This window comes from Pogonomyrmex barbatus, unplaced genomic scaffold (assembly GCF_055798465.1).
Source record: "Pogonomyrmex barbatus isolate J1 unplaced genomic scaffold, ASM5579846v1 scaffold18, whole genome shotgun sequence".
NCBI classification, from domain to species: Eukaryota; Metazoa; Arthropoda; class Insecta; order Hymenoptera; family Formicidae; genus Pogonomyrmex; species Pogonomyrmex barbatus.
In genome coordinates, this window is record NW_028297114.1 from 1269230 (window position 1) to 1290896 (window position 21667).

The following is a 21667-nucleotide window of genomic DNA, read 5'->3' on the forward strand; positions in this document are numbered from 1 at the left end:
GTCACTAAATGGAAAGCACCATTATGATTATGATAGTAACATCTCGCATTTTAGTCTCAAATCAATTATCAATTTTTGATTGTATTAAAAGTATATTAAACTATTGTATTTTTTTACAATGTTAAATTGATAAGAATGAATCTTTCAATTTATCTTCATATAATCGTATTGTAAGTTTTGTCCAAAAAGTAAAGTTCGTTTTGTACTTTATGGCAGAGATCTTAATAATTTTTGTCAAATGTACAAAAATTCATTTTACATTGATAAAGCATCAAGAAAAGGAAGATCTAGACATGCCTAACATGAAAACTGACAATATATTCTGCATTAGTACGTTGCACTGAAATCGCAAATGGATCCGTTGGATGGAACGTGAACGCGACTAATCGTCTTGCAGCTGTTGGTGCTGTTCGTCCTAGCATACCAGCATACATTCTAAATTTTAAAAGACCTGAGTCACGTGCATAAAAACTACAAAAATAGAAAAAAAAACAGTTTTAATTATTAGTTCTTTCGAAAATATCTTGTTATAAAAATGAGAACAAGTTGCTTACCGTATTGGATGTTCCCCACATGCTTTAGGGCGTTCCATCATAGACACCCATTTATCGTCATAACAGAATAATGATAAATCGAGGTACGGAGAACTAGAATAGGACTGCGCGCAGATTGGTAACTGTGCAAGCAGTCTCTTTGTGGCTTCGGTAACTCCTCCATATCTAGCACTTATTATCGTTTGCTTGAATCTCTGCTGTAATAATCTAAAAACGAATAATTAAAATGACTTAAACAGTCAAATAAATATAGCTTATATGTATATCAATATCGAAATACAAAACAGTATTATATACCTGGCATATATATTATTAGATGGTGAACACATATATTGACAATCCGTGCTCATTCTGGCGTTTCTAAAAAAGTCGCTAAAATTTTCGAATTGAGTTAACAATTGAGTCGAAGCATTGTCGTACGCTGCTAAAATTTTTGCCGTAACCATGTTATAAACAACTAACAAAGCTGGCTGTGCATTTGGTTCGTTTGCTTGCAGAGTCGCTACTTCTTCACTCGCATATCTTACTAAAATATGGTTTGTATCTAACAGCTGCATTTTCCACATTCGTAATGAATTTAGCTAAAATATTTTATTTAATTAACTATTTGGCTAACTCTTCTATTGACAATTGTAAATATAAAAATTAAAATAAAAAATAAAATCTCCAAATAATACCTGATCAAAATATTGAAAGAATCTTCTTAATTCATATGGATCTTTCGTCATATAGCTTATGTATTCTGCTCTTTTATATAAATATACCAATAACCTATGTTTTAAACTATTTATTGCAACATCCTTAAACGGCCGACAATTAATCCCAGGAAAAGCACTTGTAACTAAATATGCATCATCTTCCATACAAAACCTAACATACATCATTTATATTACTCACATAGCATTGTATTTATATCTACCAAATTGTTAATAATTTTAACTTGATAAAATAATCCTTATAATACCTTCCTATTGTCCTGACATTTATAAACATGCCATCCAGAATTTGAAAAATATGTATGGTTTGGTGTTGTACAGACAAGACTGCTAGTATATCCTTATACAAATACAGACCTATGGGAAAGAAAACAAGTACAAGTTTATTCTGAAATTTGTTTTTAACTACTTAATTGTTAAAACTGTTAAAAATGAAAGTCTTCTTGTTTTAAAAGAGACAGTCAATATTAAAAATATTTTTACTAAATGTGCAATCATCTTCCATACAAAACCTAACTTATATCATTTACATTACTCACATAGCACTGTATTTACATCTACCAGATGTTAATAATTTTAATTTGGTAAAATAATCCTTATAATATCTTTCTATTGTCCTGACATTTATAAACATGCCATCAAGAATATGAAACATATCTATGATTTGGTATTGTACAAACAAGACTGCTAGTATGATATAAACTTGTACTTTTTCTCTTTTCAGCTAGATTTATCCAGTACTAGTTATAATAAGCAATAATTTGTAGTTTGAATGTCAAAATATCATTTACCTTGATTATGTGACAAATAGATTTTGTCCACTTTAAAATGCCTAGTGTCACATAACTTTCCACCTCGTAAATCTACTAGATGTAAACTGTAATCCTCAAGTGGAGATCTAGGATTTGGAGTTAGTGCCTCATTATTGGAATAAATCTACAAAAAAATAAGATTTCATCAAATTCTATTTCAGAATACAGAATATTAAGTTTCTAAGTGAGAAATCTTTTGCCACCTGATAAAAGTGTGGTCTCAACTCCTCAGGGATGTGAGCGGCTGAACCTACGATTACATACCGAGCGTCGTCTGTGAAAAGACTGCATTCTCTGTTCAATTGCTGGTTGCTTTCTACTACATTTATAATCCACTTCACCTACAAAGATGTTTCAGAGCTGGTACACCGATTTCAGTGGTTCTTTTGTTTAGTCTTTCTCTTTCTCCCTCTCTCTCTCTCATTTTTTTCTTAAATTTTTACAATCTGCATAGTAAAGGCGTACGCCGCGCGAAGTCGGTTAGTATCCAGTACCTTGAAAAATCGCGCGAAGATATTACTTCGTATGTGAAAGCTACAGTCGTCGTTCTTGTGGCCGGTGTACTCGCCTTCGCAGTCAGCCAACAAGTCTGCGGCAGCCGACGCCCCGCGGTATTCATACACCTCGATCGACGTTTGATCCGCGCTGAACGCCACTAAGTACCTCCCGTCCGGGCTGAATTTGCGAAGGAAACAGGGTGGTTTCTCTACGTTCATCACAGTAAAATTGGGAAACACATTTTGGTAGAATTGTCTCGCGCAATGTACATGTGTCCCCGGAAAGGAGCATCCCATCGTTTCCCTACGTCGAAGCCGCAGGACCACGTTCTGCGGACTAATCCTGCGGGGCTTGACAGGGCAAGGATCCGCGACGGACTCCTTGCTCTCTCTAGCCATTATTTTACAAATTTATCCCACGAGAATGCACGAATGTGATGTTCACATCGCGGAGAGTCGTTGACTACGTAGTGCGTTGCATGATTGTGAAGAAATGACGGCGAGCGAACGTCATCCGGTGAAATCCTGGACATGTACAAGTCCGTGTAAAGATTTTTGTTTGAAAAGGTTAATAATCGGTTGGGCAGGTGGATATACCCAGCTCGTATATATGTTCATGTACCATTAGAGGTTTGTTCTTTAATCGCTGAATTAATTTGATGTATATATGGGTAATGAATGTTTCATTTGACCATGTATAGTTGGACATGTCCATCCATATCGGCCGATACTTAGGAATTTTCCACTGGACCACCAATCAGATAATTTTATATTTAATTAGTCAACAGGGTGAAGTCCAATCGGATACATTGCCGATTGGTCGATTAAATAAAAAAATTTTTGATAGGTGGCTCACTAGAAAATTCCTAGGCATCGGCTGATGTGAGTGGTGTGTCCGATTGAAAATGTGCGCATCTGGGACGCTCTCAATTAACTATGTTCCAACCGCACAACATAATACCGATTAAACTGATTGGTTGGGAGTTTTCATCAAAATTCAAAAATCTTTTATTTCAATCAACTTATAGAAATTTTAATTCTTCTAAATCAATATTTATTTTTAAAATAGTTTATAACATTTAAAATGATAATATGAAAATATATTATGATATATTAACAATATGTAATTAATAAATGTTATTCTACATAGTTATTGATAATTTTATTAAATCTTTTTCAAGGTTTAAAAATTTAATTCGAAATAAAAATTAAATGTTCATTTGAAATATAAACGAAAAGTAACCTGAAGATTAAACATTCGATATACCTTCACGACATATGATATTTACATACGTTAAAACAAATAATAAGCTTTATTAAAAATTATAGTTTTTTAGATGTTGCATATTTATTATGTAATTGAATCCATTTGCTTCAAAACATTTCAACTTCACAAACAATTTTGAGTTATTTATAAATTTTTATAAACTATTTATAAAAAATTTATTAAAATTACAATCTTTAGATAATAATTCGCTAATATATATCACGTATTTATTGATCAAACATACTTGTCGTCAGGGCTACAAGAAATGCTGTTGGTGAATGATGATTATAGTTAAAGAGAATCAAAGCCTGATTCTCTATATTTATAGTGTTAGAAATCCGATTTAAAAATTCTGAAAAGAATGGCAGATCAGATGGAATACATAATACCGCCATGGGAAATCGAGGCTTACATGCAAAGTTTAAACATTTCTGATCTCGAAAATATTGGTACAAAAAGGTAAATTATCATATATTTTTTTTCAGAGTATTTCAAAAATCAAACACAAGTAAAAACACAAGTTTTTTTTAGCTGGTTAGATTTCCATAAGAAACTAGCGTTATTAAATCAGCAGAGCGTACTTGAAATAACAAATCTGCGGGAGGAGAGCGTTATGGAATGGTTTATCTCATTAAAGAAAGTAAATTGTTAAAAGATTTAATGAAATATTATTAGTAGAGCGACTTGAACAGTAGTGTAGTGTTAGCAAAAAAACATGTAGAATAAATATCATAAACAAGATAATCGCGCAAAACTATATTTTTTTAGCTTAAAGAAAGACATACATCTAAAAGAAGAGAAATTATGAATTTGTTTTATAAAAAACTATTAATGTTATTTCAATAGATTTTTTTTAGCGGGATCTTATATATATTTTTGTAAATGTTATGTTGTAAATGTTATGTTATAAATATAATATCTAAAATTTTAAAACAAAAATAATAAATAGCATTAGAACAATTATCAATGCTAAGTTTGTCCTTCTTTAAGCGATATTTTTTCTGTATAAACAAAGAATTATAGTTAAGCGAATCATTTTTTTATGTCAGTTGTTTTAATCGTTTTAGGTTCCTATTCTTGTACATGAAGCTATACAAATCAATATATGGAAACATAAGGTGTTTCCACTTTTGATTAATCTCAATGGCGAGCCAACAAACACGTTTATGTTATTTAGCATACTGTATCATGAAGTTATTGTAGTTTCGTTGTTAGAAAATATATTATTCCATTGCAAGAGTGCACAAACGATAGACGACACGGTGATTGATCTTATTGATTACGGTATTCAATATATAACGACACTGGCTGATGGCAAAATCTTGGAGATATATGAAAGATCCGAAATCACAGATCCTAAGTAAGAAATTATTATTTATTTTAAATTGATATGAGATTTATAAAAGAAATTTCATTAAGAATGCACATTTATATTATTTATATACATATAAATATATTCTCAAATTAAATTGAATGTACACACACACACACACACACACACACACATTATATATATATATATATATATATATATATATATATCTTAGATAAAAGAATATAATTTATATATCATATAAAAGAAATTTCATATATATATATATATATATTATATATATATATATAATTTTTAAACATGCTTTTTATCAGTTCTTGCCTGGAAGAAATAATAGAGAAACAAAAGACATTCGAGTTTGATATTGGGATGCGGTGTATCTCGATCTTTCATTATCTAATAGAAATTCTGGACAATTTACCTCTTTGTGCAATTTCACGTATGTTAGCCACACATGATGTTCCATATTTGTTTGTGCAGCTAATAGAAAATCAACCATGGAAGAAGCAAAATGAGGATGGTAATATGTATTTTCCATTTCTAGTGTCCATTGTAGTATAAAAATTTTGACATGATAATAAATAATAAAATCATCATTAATCTTTATGCAGGTGAGACGTTAACGTATGAAGCTAGCTGGAGAAAAATTAAAGAAAGTGAAATTGGAAAAATTAATAAGAGAGAAGGACAAGTATGGTTTGGTTTGCGTGAATTGCTTCTTAATCCAAAATGTGCCCCGTATTATGAAATCACAGAGCATAAATTGTCCCAGTTGATGAAGGTGCTAATTATTATCAGCATACTTATTATTAAATGAATTCATAACTTATTTTTATATAAATTTTTTTTATAGTTGCAGAGGCACTTGCATGAGGATGTACTAGATCAAATTGCTCCTTTAATAGAGCTTAAGCAATGGTTATCTTATTTAAATATGTCTCCAGCGATGCCATCCACGAACTCAATCTGTCCGATTCATGTAGAAGTTATACCACAGGTATATATCCCTATTTTTTACTTTTTATTCTTTTATGAATTACCAATATTATATCTTGTATATGAAAATAAAATAAATATAAAATAAATATATTAAATACAGATAAAATCAGCTATTTTGGAAAAGCATCATAAAAAGTGGAAAAAATTGGCTAGACATCAGTCCAAATACCTATTTACAACAGATACTGATTACATTAAAGACGCAGCACAAATTTTGAGTGACGTTTACGATTTAGATAAGTTGGATCGTATAAAAACGAAAAAATGTTCGTTATGTCAAGAAACGTCTAAGAAACGATGTTCCAGATGCAAAGAAGTCTGGTATTGCAGCAGGTATGTAGGAAATGTTTTATAATTTACTAAAATACGCTAAATCGAAAAAAAGCATAATCCTTTTTCTTATAGAGAATGTCAAGTGAAAGATTGGGAAAATCATAAAAAAATTTGCAATATGATAACAGAAGCTAAACAGTAATAATATATAACAGTAATAATATATTCAATATTTAAGAATGTCATGTACTCATCAATATGAACGTTTAACATGAATTTTCTTTTTAATTATAATAAAATATCGTACAATATCGTACAAATATCGCAGATTGCAATACTTTCTTCAATAAAGACATTTTCACATTTCAAAATTATTAGAGAAAAAGAGCTGCTTGCAATCTTTATGACCATGATATATACTTTAAAGAAACTTCTACAACTCTGGGAGCGAATATATTTATGTGGTTTATGTCAAATATTTTATTAAAAGAATTTAATGTACAGCGCTTTGTTTAAGATATTCCATTAGAACATCCTTAGCAGGTGTATCTTCACCAAAATCCTAAAGACAATAAACATATTCAATAACAAAATAATAACATATGAATAAGAAAAAAGAAAGTATTAACAAAAATATATCAGAAAGGCATAATTACAGCATAGTTTGTTTAATATACGGGTTCTACTCAGTAGAGGGAGCCCAAATATCATCATATATATTGTTTTATAATTATTTCTTTATAATGTTGTTAAGTTTTTTGATAAGTTTTTATTAGAAAAATGATTTTAGAATTTTGGTATAGTTTACCTTTATAACGATACATGAGCAGCCAACAACTTTGCGCGCTTTGCCAGCACTGTCAATTTTACATAAGCCAGCCCATTCGCCTAATTTTTTATTATTATCTACTTTTATCAATGGAATTTGATGTTCATTGCATAATGCTTGAACCAATTTCTTGTACATTGGTTCATCACAGTTATCTGCTAGGATGCAGAGCATAGCTTGTCGTCTGCAAAATAAAACATTTATTAGTAAATTATATATTATATTTAAAATTATTTATAACATGTTTGTTTTCTATATTAGAGCAGAATACATTAATTTATTAGAAATCTCAAAAGAACAAATCTTTATATCTTCTTATGCATATGTTTAATAATATTCGTTTTTTATAATTGTATTTATAATTGTATTTAATATTTCTGTATCTTACTTGTCTAAAGCTTTGGCAGCTTCATGGAGCCCATGTACAACACCATCATGAATAAGAGAATTTTTTAAAACTTCTTGCAGTGCAGTATTTACATCCATATTACCACCTGCTGCCATCGCAGATGGCACATCATCGCTATAATTTCGAAACAATTTTAATAAAAAGATATAGTAAAGTAATATGAACATTATTATTTAAAAATTTAATTTTTCTCATTAAGTTAGGTTAATATTGTTTTATCTTTATTTATCAGCTGTTATAAAATCTCTTTTGATAGTTTCTTTAAAAATTCTTAATTTATCATATCAGATTTATCAATAATGAAATCCAGTTAGAAAGTTATGGCTATGAAATTTATGTAATTTAAGAAATAAAAATTTAAGAAATAAATTATCTTTTTCTATCATTTAGATTTAAAACAAAAATTGTAAAAAAAAAGAATAATTCATGATTCGTTCCAATGATACTTTTTTCGAAACTAAAATAAATTCTCATTCAACTTGGTCGATACCATCTATTGTAATCCGGAGCAAGCATATCATGTATATTTACTACACAAATTTGTTTCCTTACAATCAAACATTTCTGACAAATTTATACAGCTTCATATACTCAGGATTTCATTAATCTGTTAAATCTAATCGCAAAATAAAAGGAACAAATGCGTAATGTTAGAAGCATCTAATGTACTCACTTTTCCACGTCAGACATGTTTAAGCGAGCAGGAGAACTGAAAATAAATGCGAGACGTTATTATTTTCACTATAGAAAATACATTCCTACGCTTTCGCGAACAAAATGCATGATGATTTCAACATAATAAACGGATTTTAACTACACGAATATCCAGCGTGGTATCGTTTACCTTTCCAAAGGAACGAAGGGAAGCTACCGAACTCTGAGGCTCTGAGCATGCGTCATGGCGTCATTTTGATCACAGCGACACCATGTCCGTTTTCGACTGTTTTCGTCGTTTATGTTGGTATGAAAGGAATCTGCGTCTTTCGGTTTAACATAGTAAAATTATCAACAATTGATTGAAAAAATGGTAATGTTGCATTCTCCTAAAGCGCGTATAGATTCTGAAAATATCTGACATATTTTTTACATTTCTTACAATTTATATTTTAAAATTATTTTTTAATTCTTATTTATAATTGCATGCCATGAACAACATTTATTATTATATATCATTTTTTTAATTTTAACCGTTGACTGTATATTACTTTTTATACATTTTAATCTTAACCGTTCACCTCTACATTATATTTATTTATTTATTTACAATGATACCATATAATGCTACTTCGAATACATATATTCAATCTTTATTTAATTTTTCATTTATTTTTGTGATGAAAATCATGTCAATATTTATAATTCTGAATTATCAATTTATGCATCATGTTTTTGAATTTGTTAAAATGTTAATTTTCAAAGCTGAAGAAGATTCTGTGCAATCCGAAACGTTCAATTATTTAGTATTTTGTATTCAAGTTTATTCATATTTATTCATATTTATTTCTAACCTATTTCTTCTACCTATTATTTGCTTGTAAGTTAGCCTTTCTTTGATATCTTGCATTACATGATACAAGTGTTAATAAAAATTTTTAATTTTTATTTTTATTAATTTTTATTTTTTATCTTTCTTACTTGTTCGAAATACGCATTAACTTACGTAGTTACAGCCTCTCGAATAAGAGCGTGGTTAGATTAACTTATAAAAAAAATTATTAAAAAAAAATTTTCAAATACATATATGCATATATTCGATCAGGACAAAGATACATAATTATGTTAATAATGCGTCCAGTCACCATCGGCATCAATAATTGCTTGGCATCTCCGAGACATGCTTTCGACCAAATTGACAGCGTATTCTAGCGGCAAGGACCTCCAAATTCGACGAATCTCGCGAATAATTCAAAGTGTACGTGCGTTTTCTACGAAGCTTGTACTTAATGTAAGGTTTCGTCACATGTTTTTTAGTCAACAAAGGTTTCTTTATTAGGTTGCGCCGTTTCGGGTCATAAGCACGGAGACAAGTTCGGATAGTTTCATACGATATATCTAAACCTTTCTGCTTCAATTTAGCTTGTCCTTGACGCAGTGTTAAGTCAGGATTTCGCGAAAACAGATTCACTATCTCTTCAACGTCTCTTTTGTCCACTTTGCCTATCGAGCCACGTCCCGGTAAATCATCAACATTTTTTGCATTATTATACCGCTTAACCCAATTGTGTACGAAAAATTTCGATTTTCTTATGTATTTAGCAGCCGCTGATTGCGACATTTTCGGACCTTTCGGGTGAGTACAAAGGAACATAGCCTCATAGCGCGACGCGTATTTGACTCGTGACGTTTAACGTATTTCTCTTAAAAAATCAACGACAAACTGAATCTTTCTTAGGGTGCGTTCGGGAAGCTCGCTATTAGCGCTATTTAGCACTACTGCTGTTCGGAGAGCTAACTAATAGCGCTACCAAACACTATTGTGACGTCATATCGGTAGCGTTGTTACGTCATAATTTCACGCTTTCAACGTTATCAACGCTTTCGAGTGCTTAGTGCAAAGCTTAGTGCATGGGTAGCGTTTGGTAGCGTTAGCGTTTGCGAACTTCACGAACAGTAGTTAACCTCTTAGCCATTATAATGTCATCTTTTTGAAAGGTATGTCACTATAATAGCTCTCGCATATATTATCTTTTTTATGTTTTTTTTTCAAACCCTTTACATGACAATATATAAATTATAATTTATTCATATATATTCTGATGTAATTTTGTAGTGGGAAACGTCCACAACCAGACACAAATCGCAGTATTGCATTATTTATGCGTAATTCGCGTCAAACCGTGCCATATAGAGATACAGTGCCGCGGAAAGTCCAGCCGTAGCTAAAAAATTAACAGTGAATTGTCCGTCAATTCGAAAATTTTGAAGTTTTTGCTAAATTTCGATAAAAAAATTTAAAATTAAAAGATTAAAATTTAATTTAATTAATTTAATTTTTTTTATTTTAGGATTTTTTTAAACTTTGTTTTTTGCATAATTTTCGATTCTCGGTATGTCTTCTTGGATTTATATTTCTTTTTATTATTTCTAATTTTTCGCTTTCAGACGATGAAGAATCTATTAATTCTTGCACTGTAAGTGCTGCTATTTTGGCTCCGTGAATAGAATTGATAGCGTTGATAGCACGGTAGCGAACTCCCCGAACGCATGCCTTGATAGTGCATCAAGGACAAAGTTTCCATCTATTGACTTACGAAAAATTTAGAAATCATATCTTTTATCAGCTATGAGTAAAATCGACCACGCTCTTACTTGACAGGTTGTATTATTAGTTTGATCATAATCTTAGCAATTAAAAATAGATTATGTAACATTATTAAACATTTTTGAAGAAATCAAAATGTAATACAATATTATTAATTTTTTGTTCTATTTTAAGAATAATTGATAGCAATTGCGATATATCGACATGAGTTTTTATTTTGGTTTACAACATGTTCATATCTTAAGTATATTTATTAGATAGAAAATCGTGTTTATACAAAATATACATGACGAATACGATTTTATAAAAGTAGTGAGAAACTTGAACAATAGTCACGACAATAATAAGAAATAAAGAAAACGTACTGTGTATTGCTTCGAGTATTAATGTATTTACAAGTTTCTATGTGCATCTTGGAGCACAATAGTGAAACAATGAAAAGATTTCGATATAATAGTCACACTTTAAACATTTGAAACATTTCATGCTCATTCAATATATATTGAATGCTATTATTAATTATTATTTACAATTCGTTCCTATATAAATACAGGATGTTGATTAACAGTGATAAAAGTTGACAAGAAAAATTAAGAGATCAATATTTTATTTCTTCTCAAATTTGAAGAGGTGCGTCTGTGAGATTAGGAGGAAAAGAAGAAGAGAGATATATAAAGAGAAACAATGAAAAAAAAAAAAAAGAAACACAAGTTATCGTCTACTGAAGTCCATATCACTGACGTAATCTCATAAGCTCAACAGAGATTTGAGATAATGTTATGTCGGTGGTGAATATCGATGATATGGCCAACAATAATGCGGTGGTGGTGGCGGTGGTGGAGGTGGTGGTGGTGGTGGTGGCTGTTGTTGATTAGAGGATGACAGTTCTGATTGTAAAGAGGATGGTACGGAATGTTGAGCAGATCCCACTGGATATAAACGATGAGTACGATGTACTTGATGATGAGGATGACAGCTTGCATTTGTCATACGCGATGACGTTGACGCTTCCAACATAATGCCAGCTTGCGACTGACAAGCCATCCTCAAACCATGAAAATCGAATTTATAAGCGTAACGTTTACCATGAACTTTCGTCATTATATTCTTGTCATAGTAATATCTGCGAAATAATTTGTCCACTTTTAATGACATTGTGTGGCACATGGATTGTTCAAAGTGTTCAAATATACAAATTAGAGATGTGCGAATTATTCAAATACAATTCAAATATAATTTGGATTTGAATCTTTATAATTCGAACTTGAATTATTTGAAAATTTCGAATCTAGAAAATTCAAACGCGAATAATACATATACTGACATCTTATAAATCATGTTTCTCGTTAAAAAAAAAAATAATGCGGCTATTTTTTGCAAAAATAAAAGAAGGGTACGCATGATTTTGATAACAATAATTATCTTGTTAATTAAAAATTATTGAATAATTTGATCTGAATCTTAATTTTAAATTTTGTCGATTTGATTCAATTCAATGTGTCGTAAAAAATCCTTGATTCGCACATCTTTATTATAAATCTTGGAAAAAGTTCATAAGATGTATATAAAGATAAAATCTAAAATATACAGAAGAAGAGAGCGAAAGGGAGAAATAAGCAATAAATGTGATTTACGATATATGCGATTGAATCATTATATGCATAAAAGGCAAACAATATCTGCTTATTACCTTAACGCGCGTGACAACTTGTCATAATTCATGTTAGGCTTGCTCTTGCGCTCACCCCAGCGGCGTGCGACTTCGTCTGGATCTGTGAGCTTGAATTCCCCATTCGAGCCCTCCCACGCGATACAGGATGAGTTAGACGAATCTGAGAGCAGCTCCAGCAAGAATTGCCAGAGCTGAACCTGTCCGCCTCCGACCGCCCCCGAGCTACCGGCTCCAGCCGTTGATCCAATCAGCGAGCAAGTCCGTTGTAGGAGGCTGAACCTCTCTGCGAGCAGAAAACGAAATACGCATGCACCAAACTCCGTTCTTGATTCATTTAAAACGTGAGAGACAGAGAAAGACAGATAAAGACCAAAGGTCTACATCGACAAGAGAGAGAGAGAGAGAGAGAGAGAGAGAAAAGAGCAATGGATTGTCGGCTTTTCTCACTACACTTGTTTTCTCGCTCTGACTGACACATAGATTTTTATCCTTTCACCTTATCCATGTATACTTCGTCACATTCACAAGATCCGCAACGAAATCACAATAATTGTTGATCGCATTTATTTGTTTGTCGGATTCAACCGTGAAAGAATGTGAAAAATCAAATAATTATTATTTCAATATCTTTTCTCTACATTAAAATTTTATTATTTATAAAATTCTATTTTTTTATTTATCATCGTATTCATTACAGATTGTATTACACAAACACATGTGCTATAACATATGTACAGATATATGCAAGCGACAAGATGCGTGACTGTATCTCAATTTCTTCTCGCTTAATTTTTCTTTTATGTCTGAATTTATTTTACCGTTATAGAGAATCGCAGCGGCCGAAGGATGCAATCTGGTGTCCTGCTGAAGATGTAGAGGATGCGTCTGAATTCTCCACATTACGCATCGAATCTGATATTTTCGCCTAATCCTATGCCATATAAACGGCGCCTTCGGAAACCGATAAACGACACGTCCATCATCTCCGGAGTTGCGTTCATTGAGAATACGTTTCCTTTCAATATAATGACAGTCTAGCGATCTTAACGTTTATCCGTCGTGACATCTTACATCTTCTTGATTTGAAAAAGAAAGAGCGCATATATCACTATGATATCTCGTGCTTACAAAATAATAATAGAATTAATAGAAGATAATTTTACAGAGGCTTACAGAGGGTTACACATGAGCGAGCGTAGCACAAATAACTTCATTGCGAATCAGCTGTGTCTCGTGAAAAATGATGGATACAAATCAGGAAATATTAATTGAAATCCATTTCGTTGGCTTCAATAAATGTGCTATGTATCTCGAATAAATACACTCACCCGCACAAAAACAAATAACGTCAACTGTCGATGAAAGATCAGCGTATTTGGAATAAAACTCTACCAGTCAGTGGACAGAGAGCAACTGAGCGACCTTTGCCCCTGGTTATTTCAGCCCTTCACACCCCCACTCTTGGGCTTGGTAAGAACGGAATACCTTTACATCCCCCCCCCCCTCTTCGAACGTACTGCGCTTAGAGTACTTACCGGTAGCTATCTGTCTCTTTTGCTCTTTTTTGCTCTCGAAATTTACGCAAGTATCCTTTCGAGATTTTGCGAAAAATGGTTAAATGAATTCATTTGAAATTTCTTCCTTCGTAAATGAATTTTTCAAGCGCTTTTCAAGATTGTGTATGTATTTGTGGCATTTCTTTTTAGATCGCGCTTCTGCAAAATCTTGAATATATTGTATTGTTTTATCTGACGTTTATGGAGAAGTAAAACATAGAATATCCATTGCTTAGCTTTCTTTATTCAATTCAAGATATTAAAGAAGATATTTAAAATCTTTTTGTGCATTTCTAAGGAAAAAAAGGCTCTAGTAAAACTCTCGATTATATTGATTTTATAGATGATACTTATAATTATGTTATATTAATTTTAATAGAGATTTATATTTATTATATATATACATACTTGTTAAGTCAATTTAGAAGATATTTATATATTTTCCAATCTTTGTAATCTTAATAATAACATGTATGGCCAAAAATTATATCTTAGAATAATCGAAAAAAATAAAAAATGTATGGAAATATAGTACAAAATTTGAGTTTTAACGAAAGACTTTGATGATACAACGCTTTCGTATTTTACACAAGTTTGACTATGTGATATACACACAAGAGAAAAAAAAAAGCTAGACAATATGTAAAATTTTATTTTATTATTTGACCGCTACATTGGAGACAATGCGAAAAGCTGCGGAAAGGCAGCTTCGAGGAATAGGAATAGGAAATCGTAGATGCATGTATTATACATATATGCATTCGTGTGTATACGTCATACAAAGTGCATGCCGTAAATGTGATAAGTTTGGGCGACACATCGGCGTGTGACGGAGACGCGTAAAATTATCCCGTATACATTCAAGATCCAGAGAACGTTTGCCGCTCATCACGAAAACAATATAGTCGCGCCCCGTGGCGAGCTTACCACCCCCGAGCCTGTTAGAGCCTGCCCCTGGAGGAGAGCAGAAAGAGGGGTAAAAGCGGTCGCGCAGCAAGCTCGTAACCCCTCGTGGCACCACCTTTCCGCTGCCCTAAACACTCGATGGTTTATTCATGAGGACTCTCTCACCGCGATAACACTGATTCGTTTAATAAACGGCTGCTGCCGGGGCGAGATGGGCCGACACACACATAGAGAATAAGAGAGAAGGAGAAAGAAAGAGAGAGAGAGAGAGAGAGAGCTGTAACGTTATTCAAACGGACGATATATCTCGGAGGCTTACGCTGCCACAGTTCGGTACCTCTCACTTTTCGCTTTTCTTCTTCCACATCCGAAGAGATGGTACTCGAAAGTCTGTATTCCGTATACGAAAAAGAGGAGCGAATAGACCATAGACAAAGGGAAGTTACGTTTTTTTTTACCTTGCTTTCTCGTATCTTGCGACCGATCCTAATATAAAAATATAAATAATATAAAAATATCTGAATATATTTATTAGTACAATTATTATCTGAGTACAATTATTAGTATAATTATTATCCGAGTTGATATTGTTATTACATGATTATTCGATAGAATGTTTTTGCTGAATATCACAATCCATATTCTTGTAAAAATTTATTTTTATATGAAATGAAATCTGGTCAAATCTTATGACAAGCTGTTCTCTTTATTCTTTGATATTGCTTTTCTTTTATTCTGTTGTCTTAATTTCATATCGAAGAAATGTACAGACATCTCACACGAGAGACGAAGATGAAGAAGATGAAGAAAAGTCTGGGGCAAAACTATCCGTTCGACGATACCGATATTTACTTTCCTGCCGGACCGCGTTTATCTGTAATAGATCGCAGCCATCGTTAAACCTTTAGATAAGCTCCAGTTGAACCAGAATCGGTCCTTGGGGAACGGTTAGCCTTTTCCGGTCACTCTCTATTCAATCCTGACAGGTCTAAGACCAAACCCCTATTAAGCTTTCCTAAAAGTTTTATCATTTATTTATAGCGCCTATCGCTTTAGATATAGTGCTTGCAATACACGTAAACGTAAAAAAATATCAGTATTATTAAATGAAAATTAAAATGCATATCCCTTTTATATAATATTGACAAATATAAAGGTGAATGTTGCAATGATTATTAGCTCTCGAAAACTATAGACTTAAAATTTTTGTTATTTTTAGGGTATCTTCAATAATCATGCTACAACCGAAAAAAGAATATGATCCCTCTTGAAAAAATAGGTAAAAAATGAATAAGAGATGAATAAGAGAATAAAAGTTTTTCATATAAATCTCAGTTTTTGAAGAAATTTTTAAATTTTTATCAGAATTATTCCAACAATTTCAATAGTTTTTATTTGTGAGATTAAAACTATTATGACTCATTTCTTCATAACTTATTTTGAATATCCGATTTAAAATATTTGAATTTAAATATAAATTCAAATAATCATTATAATATTATAAATAATCATATATACATAATCATATATATACATAAAATAATCATATATATACATATAGATATAATATTTATAATAATATTTGTATCCGAACAACCAGTGATAGTGACAGTGACATTACATCAATATTATAATTTCCAATCTCAATAATATAAACATAATATAACATATGTTATAAATAATTGTTACATTATTGAATAGGAAATTATAATATTGATATTGAATGCCGCTAATTGATATTCACTGAATGATAAGAAGTAATTTAAAATTTATATCCATTTATAGACTCACCAGTTTCTTCATTATTTTCGTTTTCTTGCAGTAAATCTGGAGTATGCACGCCAGTGGCTTGCAGACGAAGATGAGCGAAATGTTTCGCCAGGATTCTACCTCCTGTCTTGCCGCCGATATCCTGCCAATCTTGCAGAGTTAATTGCAACAGTTCTTTGCCGGTCGACGGAAGTATCGCCGCGATGGATTCTGATCTTATGTCCGCGAATGTCCGACTACACCATAAAATCCATTCATGTATGTGATTCGAATTCCATTCAGACGGATCTGAAAGATGAAAATCTGGATATGTTTCTTGCCAGATCTAAATATGTTTCTTGGCATATAAGTTTAAGATGAAGTTTTCATCTGTTGAGGTAACTGTCCCGTGTTGTGCCCTAATTTAAACTTATCAAATTAATATATTACAAATACATATATATAAATATTTTTTATGTCTTTTAGTATCTTTATATTTATTATAGCATAAAATTATTTTTAAGATTTAAGAGAAGAAAGAGAAATGATAATCTTCTTTGATAATTTCTTGACTTATATATAACTTATAATGAATTGTAATATATTAAATACACTATTATGTATGGTAAGATAAATCAAAGTAAGTTGAATATTATTAATATAAAAGTAATTTAATATTAAACATAAAAATAAAAATATGTAATGTCTCTCAATTGCAATATTCTAATAAACGTAAATTAACAGTAACATTACATTAATATAATTTCCCATATAGCAATAAATATAATATAACACATATGTTATACATGATAGTTACATGGCTGAATAAATTATAACATTAACGTAATGTTATTATTTTATATTTGCCACTTATATTAAGTATTAATATTTTTTTTTAATGTTTAATTAATAAATTTGCACATATAAATAAGCCATTTTAACCTTAAAGGATTTAATTGGGACTGTTATTCCTTCCTTATTCACTGATCAGATATTTACCGGATGGCACCATGATTTGTTCGGTTTCAGAGTAATCATCCGAATCTTCGTCATTGTTCTTTTTATCATTTTTCGACACAGTTCCGCGTTTCATAATTTCAACGTTATCTGCTGTATGCACCTGCGAATGTATCGTGTAAGTTTGTTTATAGCTCAATTTCGATTCCGACTCCGAATTCAAATTGCAATCTATCGTTCCAGATGTTATTCGATGCAAGGTGTTCGATTTTTGTGGAATATTCACATCTTCACGAGGGAATTCGCGACTTTTCTTCGAGAATCGATCATTCATCGTCGCCATTTTTCATTTCGAATGATAATGAGTATCCTCGCTGTTGGCTATAACTTATAAAGCCGGATCCTTTCAAGCAAAACCACGCCTCACGAGTCCGGTATTCTTCACCAAGATCAAGATCGAATTATCCATTCGGCGTCCATTCGTTTTCGCGTCACACTCAATCACTTCGTCTTTGTTTCCACGCACCGTTTATAAATATTTTTTTTATAAATATGTACAAATCTATGCCATGACGTTTTTCCCTCAGGCATTCCGCACGTTATGAATTAATTTGAGCGCACGTTGATTCAATTAATTTTCTCGTTCGCAACGGAGGGGAATAATGTAATCGCCATGATAAAAGGGATCGCAACATCGCGTAATCGCGTCTCGAAGCGATGCTTCGATCTAATCGTTGTCGACTTGAATGAAACGAAATCGGAGGCGAGCCACGGCCGAGCCGGATACTCGATTGGCGAAATATGGATTCCCGGAAGAGCGGTACACTCAGCCGTTCTCGCTCTCGGCCAAGTTACTCCTCGTGCATCGTTGACCGCTGAATCATGCCTGTGATTGCTCATCTTTATTCTCACGTTCCTTTTTTCATCTTTGTCAATTCCCAAACGATGCGGTCCCGCTTCCTGACATTAATCAAATGCATTACTTCTCTCTTTCTCCCCAATTGCATATCTTTTGCTTAAAAAAAAAAAAAAAAAAAATCGCTGCGTTATACTCGCAGAGTTTATCTCGCAATAGTTGAAAATATTCCAACTGTAAACTCAAGAGTACTTTACTTTTTTGAACGAAAATATCTTACTAGAAAATATATAGAAGTCACATCTTTCTATCTTGCGTAGTCTTCTCTGCGCTTTCGACACAAACCGCAGATGTGCGTAGATCGGACAACTCAGATCTATGTATTAGTCATTTCTCGAAAACTAATTCAGTAGTGATGTGTGCCAGCCGGTTTTTTACTATGTAATATATAACTTTTAAGTGTCCTCCTAAGTACTGTTTGTTTCCTATGCTCATAATATTATCATACACATAGTGTATAATATTTTATTTTTATATATTTGTTTTTAATTATACACTTTAACACCTTTGTATTTTGTACATAACACCATTATGAATTATTTATATGAATTTTCTTATATTTACTTTTAATTAGATCGTTCATGTTCAAAGCATTTTAATCGTGTCGATGATTTTTTTTTGAGAATTTTTAAATTTAAGTTAAAAAGTGTAAAATTATAATAAATGTTAAAAAGTATAAAAGATTCCAGATCCCATCGCTATTATGCTCTCAAATTATATTCACTCTAAGGGCTAATTATTTAACATAAATCATAACATATATTTTCTAATAATAACATTTATATATTAGCATATAGATAAAAAAGCGCATCGTCATAATCATTCATTGATATAGATATATTTTTAAAAATAGATCTCTTTAAGAATCTCTTTTAAGGATGCCTGAGATTCTGCGAGGAAAATGTGTTTAGAAACTCATTTCAAAAGAATCAATTCTTGAATTCAAGCTTTTTTTATTGAAAATTTTATTAGCAGCCGTTATAAATTTGTTACAATTTCTTAAAGAATATTGAGTCGAAAATATCTAACGTATTTACGCTGTTTTCCTATATCCCATTTCATATATTTTTATAAATAACAGATTAATTACTTAACATAAAATAACATTTGTACAACAGTATTATGGAATTAAATTATGTATTAATATATAGTTATCGTTTATTTATAATATTATAAATACATGCTTTTAATAATTTAGAAAATTGTGTATCTTATGTATCTTGTGCCTGGACAATATCTTACATAAGATTAATCTAGACATCACAGCGAGTGACCGACACAAGAAAGTGTAATAAGATGGTGTTTCGGTAACGTGAAATATAATTATTGTACATACTGTATTATTATATCAAGTTAAGTTTTTTTACTTACATTCATACAAAATTTTTTCTACTATTTTATGAAATCACATTGCTTTTTGCAACTATAGAACCGCAAGAGGTAAACAATCAAACTGTTCCAGTTTAACATATTAACAACCACAATCTTACATAATGCAAGCAATTGAAATATTTCTGGCTTTTCGTCGATATCTTAATATATTTTAAAGACTAGAGTAAACATATACATACAATCAATCTACATATACATACAATCGATCTACAGATCGATCTACAGAATAAACTAAATTAATACATTATTGTCTTTTCTTAGCAGCTTTTACAGCCTTTGATTTTTGTTTTTCTCCTCCAGAAAGAAAAGACGTTATTACTTCAGACATTTCGGGCATATTATAGATAGTGAGATTATTTAATTGCTCCATTTCCTACAAAATGCATTTAGTTTATGACTTTGTCAAAGACTAGAATATATGGAATACATGCTAAATCGTATAATAATCATGTAATAATTTATATAGACGATGTAAATATCTTACAGTATTATCTCTTATTTAATCTCTATATATTAAAGAAACCTGTCTAGTTTTTAGGGTCACTCAATTTTTGGCCGATCTTTAGATCTTCTTACCTTCCTAGTTTCAGGATCATTCATAATTTTCGGCAGAATCATGATTAGTATTAGTGGCAAAACCATCATTAAAACCTGAGGAAAAGAGAAAGACATCATGTTTTTAACAAGAGATGTAAGTCAAAATATATGCATTGTATATATATCGCTAAAAGTTCTATTACCATAGGATTGAACAAGAAATCCGTTATCCGCCATTGCTCTCTAACTTGGAAATATCGAAACGGTGCTAGAGGTCTCATTTTCAATGGATAAGGTACTTGAATCACTTGTGACGTCTGTATCAAATTGACCTTTCGAGCTCGAAATTTCCCTTTGGAATTGATTTCCACTCTGACTGGCTCGTAAACGTAATTTGGATTCACCACTTCAACCATATATGATCCGGATGGGACATTCGAGATTATAAATGTGCCGTCTTCTCTGAAATAAAAATAAAATGCACTCGATTAATATATCGTCGACATACCAAATACGTAAGTTTATTTATTTATATTACGCATAACTACATACCTCAGAAAGCCATAATGTTCACCTCCATTTACCATCACATGCGTCATGAGTTGCCACCCCATCGAGGCGACGTTATCCCAGGGGAACACCTTCCCTTCGATTACAAACAGATCTGTGGACGTGTCTTCCTCATGCTCCGCTATCGCGTATCGCCCGCAGAAATTGGCACAAATAACAAATAAACACAAAATATTCTTCATAGTGAATGCGTGCGAACAATTGTTGATTCAACTGTGTTGTTAACCTTTCAACTGTGCACTAATCATACACCTATGCAATAATGCTGCGCATGCGCATATTCGTTCAGAAATATAATAATGCGTTCAGAAATAATACTCCATACTAGATATTATTTTATCCTTGTTTAATATTCAATGAGAATAAAATGATACATTCGGTATTTCTGAACTTAGCCTAGCGATAATTTTAGGCTACGGTCCATTTAGCGTTACAAAAGTTTCGAAGCATTTGTAGCACCA

The 21667-nt window shown here is 31.7% G+C and overlaps 5 protein-coding genes and 2 long non-coding RNA genes across 14 annotated transcripts; 2 read left to right on the plus strand and 5 right to left on the minus strand.

Annotated features, from left to right (window-relative positions):
• Positions 1–72: 72 nt before the first annotated feature.
• On the minus strand, positions 73–2978 carry abo (de-etiolated protein 1 abo). Its single transcript, XM_011633644.3, has 8 exons — positions 2577–2978; positions 2286–2423; positions 2062–2206; positions 1519–1627; positions 1232–1424; positions 852–1135; positions 555–761; positions 73–471 (listed from the first exon to the last, which is right to left on the minus strand). The coding sequence occupies exons 1-8, from the start codon at positions 2976–2978 to the stop codon at positions 288–290; spliced, it is 1662 nt and encodes a 553-aa protein (XP_011631946.1). The 3' UTR covers positions 73–287.
• A 97-nt stretch (positions 2979–3075) lies between these two features.
• Positions 3076–6728, plus strand: Zmynd10 (zinc finger MYND-type containing 10). Of its 3 annotated transcripts, none has more exons than XM_011633645.2 (9): positions 3076–3209; positions 4101–4305; positions 4378–4486; positions 4914–5206; positions 5494–5699; positions 5791–5960; positions 6033–6176; positions 6279–6511; positions 6584–6728. In XM_011633645.2, exons 2-9 carry the CDS (start codon positions 4208–4210, stop codon positions 6651–6653), a joined length of 1323 nt encoding a protein of 440 aa, XP_011631947.2. In that variant the 5' UTR covers positions 3076–3209; positions 4101–4207; the 3' UTR covers positions 6654–6728. The 3 variants fall into 3 exon arrangements, with proteins under 3 accessions (XP_011631947.2, XP_088931414.1, XP_088931413.1); XM_089075288.1 differs by lacking the exon at positions 3076–3209 and adding an exon at positions 3531–3702; XM_089075287.1 differs by lacking the exon at positions 3076–3209 and having other exon boundaries at positions 3921–4305.
• Positions 6729–6907: 179 nt separating this feature from the next.
• RpS12 (ribosomal protein S12) lies at positions 6908–8657 on the minus strand. Its single transcript, XM_011633643.2, has 5 exons — positions 8534–8657; positions 8363–8398; positions 7669–7803; positions 7260–7464; positions 6908–7013 (listed from the first exon to the last, which is right to left on the minus strand). The coding sequence occupies exons 2-5, from the start codon at positions 8377–8379 to the stop codon at positions 6945–6947; spliced, it is 426 nt and encodes a 141-aa protein (XP_011631945.2). The 5' UTR covers positions 8380–8398; positions 8534–8657; the 3' UTR covers positions 6908–6944.
• A 34-nt stretch (positions 8658–8691) lies between these two features.
• LOC148936977 (uncharacterized) lies at positions 8692–9589 on the minus strand. Its single transcript, XR_016138869.1, has 2 exons — positions 9489–9589; positions 8692–8760 (listed from the first exon to the last, which is right to left on the minus strand). It is a non-coding gene; the product is annotated as an uncharacterized LOC148936977 (long non-coding RNA).
• A 573-nt stretch (positions 9590–10162) lies between these two features.
• On the plus strand, positions 10163–17581 carry LOC105423744 (uncharacterized). 5 transcript variants are annotated; one of them, XR_016138866.1, is made up of 6 exons: positions 10163–10341; positions 10792–11005; positions 13450–14093; positions 16305–16364; positions 16908–17232; positions 17359–17581. It is a non-coding gene; the product is annotated as an uncharacterized LOC105423744 (long non-coding RNA). The 5 variants fall into 5 exon arrangements; XR_016138867.1 differs by having other exon boundaries at positions 13450–13613; positions 13789–14093; positions 16908–17581; XR_967434.3 differs by having other exon boundaries at positions 16908–17581.
• Positions 11151–18606, minus strand: LOC105423745 (ETS domain-containing transcription factor ets-5). Of its 2 annotated transcripts, XM_011633642.2 has the most exons (4): positions 17834–18606; positions 16877–17143; positions 12642–12906; positions 11151–12074 (listed from the first exon to the last, which is right to left on the minus strand). In XM_011633642.2, exons 1-4 carry the CDS (start codon positions 18132–18134, stop codon positions 11729–11731), a joined length of 1179 nt encoding a protein of 392 aa, XP_011631944.2. In that variant the 5' UTR covers positions 18135–18606; the 3' UTR covers positions 11151–11728. The 2 variants fall into 2 exon arrangements, with proteins under 2 accessions (XP_011631944.2, XP_088931416.1); XM_089075290.1 differs by lacking the exons at positions 16877–17143; positions 17834–18606 and adding an exon at positions 13442–13569.
• A 1221-nt stretch (positions 18607–19827) lies between these two features.
• On the minus strand, positions 19828–21479 carry EMC7 (ER membrane protein complex subunit 7). The gene is made up of 4 exons (XM_011633640.3): positions 21189–21479; positions 20840–21098; positions 20676–20750; positions 19828–20472 (listed from the first exon to the last, which is right to left on the minus strand). The coding sequence occupies exons 1-4, from the start codon at positions 21386–21388 to the stop codon at positions 20344–20346; spliced, it is 663 nt and encodes a 220-aa protein (XP_011631942.1). The 5' UTR covers positions 21389–21479; the 3' UTR covers positions 19828–20343.
• Positions 21480–21667: the final 188 nt, after the last annotated feature.

Bases quoted from the DNA above. Each gene is read 5' to 3' on its own strand.
- Zmynd10 (XM_011633645.2), top strand. From the start codon at position 4,208: ATGGCAGATCAGATGGAATACATAATACCGCCATGGGAAATCGAGGCT. The intron at 5,700-5,790 runs GTAATATGTATT...ATCTTTATGCAG, and splicing joins GAAGAAGCAAAATGAGGATG to GTGAGACGTTAACGTATGAA. The intron at 6,177-6,278 runs GTATATATCCCT...TATTAAATACAG, and splicing joins ATGTAGAAGTTATACCACAG to ATAAAATCAGCTATTTTGGA.
- abo (XM_011633644.3), bottom strand. From the start codon at position 2,978: ATGGCTAGAGAGAGCAAGGAGTCCGTCGCGGATCCTTGCCCTGTCAAG. The intron at 2,207-2,285 runs GTGGCAAAAGAT...ATTTTTTTGTAG, and splicing joins TGAGACCACACTTTTATCAG to ATTTATTCCAATAATGAGGC. The intron at 472-554 runs GTAAGCAACTTG...CTATTTTTGTAG, and splicing joins TGTGGGGAACATCCAATACG to TTTTTATGCACGTGACTCAG.
- LOC105423745 (XM_011633642.2), bottom strand. From the start codon at position 18,134: ATGGCGACGATGAATGATCGATTCTCGAAGAAAAGTCGCGAATTCCCT. The intron at 17,144-17,833 runs GTAAATATCTGA...TTCATCTTTCAG, and splicing joins ACAAATCATGGTGCCATCCG to ATCCGTCTGAATGGAATTCG. The intron at 12,075-12,641 runs GTAATAAGCAGA...ATTATTTCGCAG, and splicing joins AAGTTGTCACGCGCGTTAAG to ATATTACTATGACAAGAATA.
- RpS12 (XM_011633643.2), bottom strand. The intron at 7,465-7,668 runs GTAAGATACAGA...TTTATTTTGCAG, and splicing joins GCTGCCAAAGCTTTAGACAA to ACGACAAGCTATGCTCTGCA. The intron at 7,014-7,259 runs GTAAACTATACC...TATTGTCTTTAG, and splicing joins GCTCATGTATCGTTATAAAG to GATTTTGGTGAAGATACACC.
- EMC7 (XM_011633640.3), bottom strand. From the start codon at position 21,388: ATGAAGAATATTTTGTGTTTATTTGTTATTTGTGCCAATTTCTGCGGG. The intron at 20,751-20,839 runs GTAATAGAACTT...TCTTTTCCTCAG, and splicing joins ATTTCTTGTTCAATCCTATG to GTTTTAATGATGGTTTTGCC. The intron at 20,473-20,675 runs GTAAGAAGATCT...TGCATTTTGTAG, and splicing joins ATGATCCTGAAACTAGGAAG to GAAATGGAGCAATTAAATAA.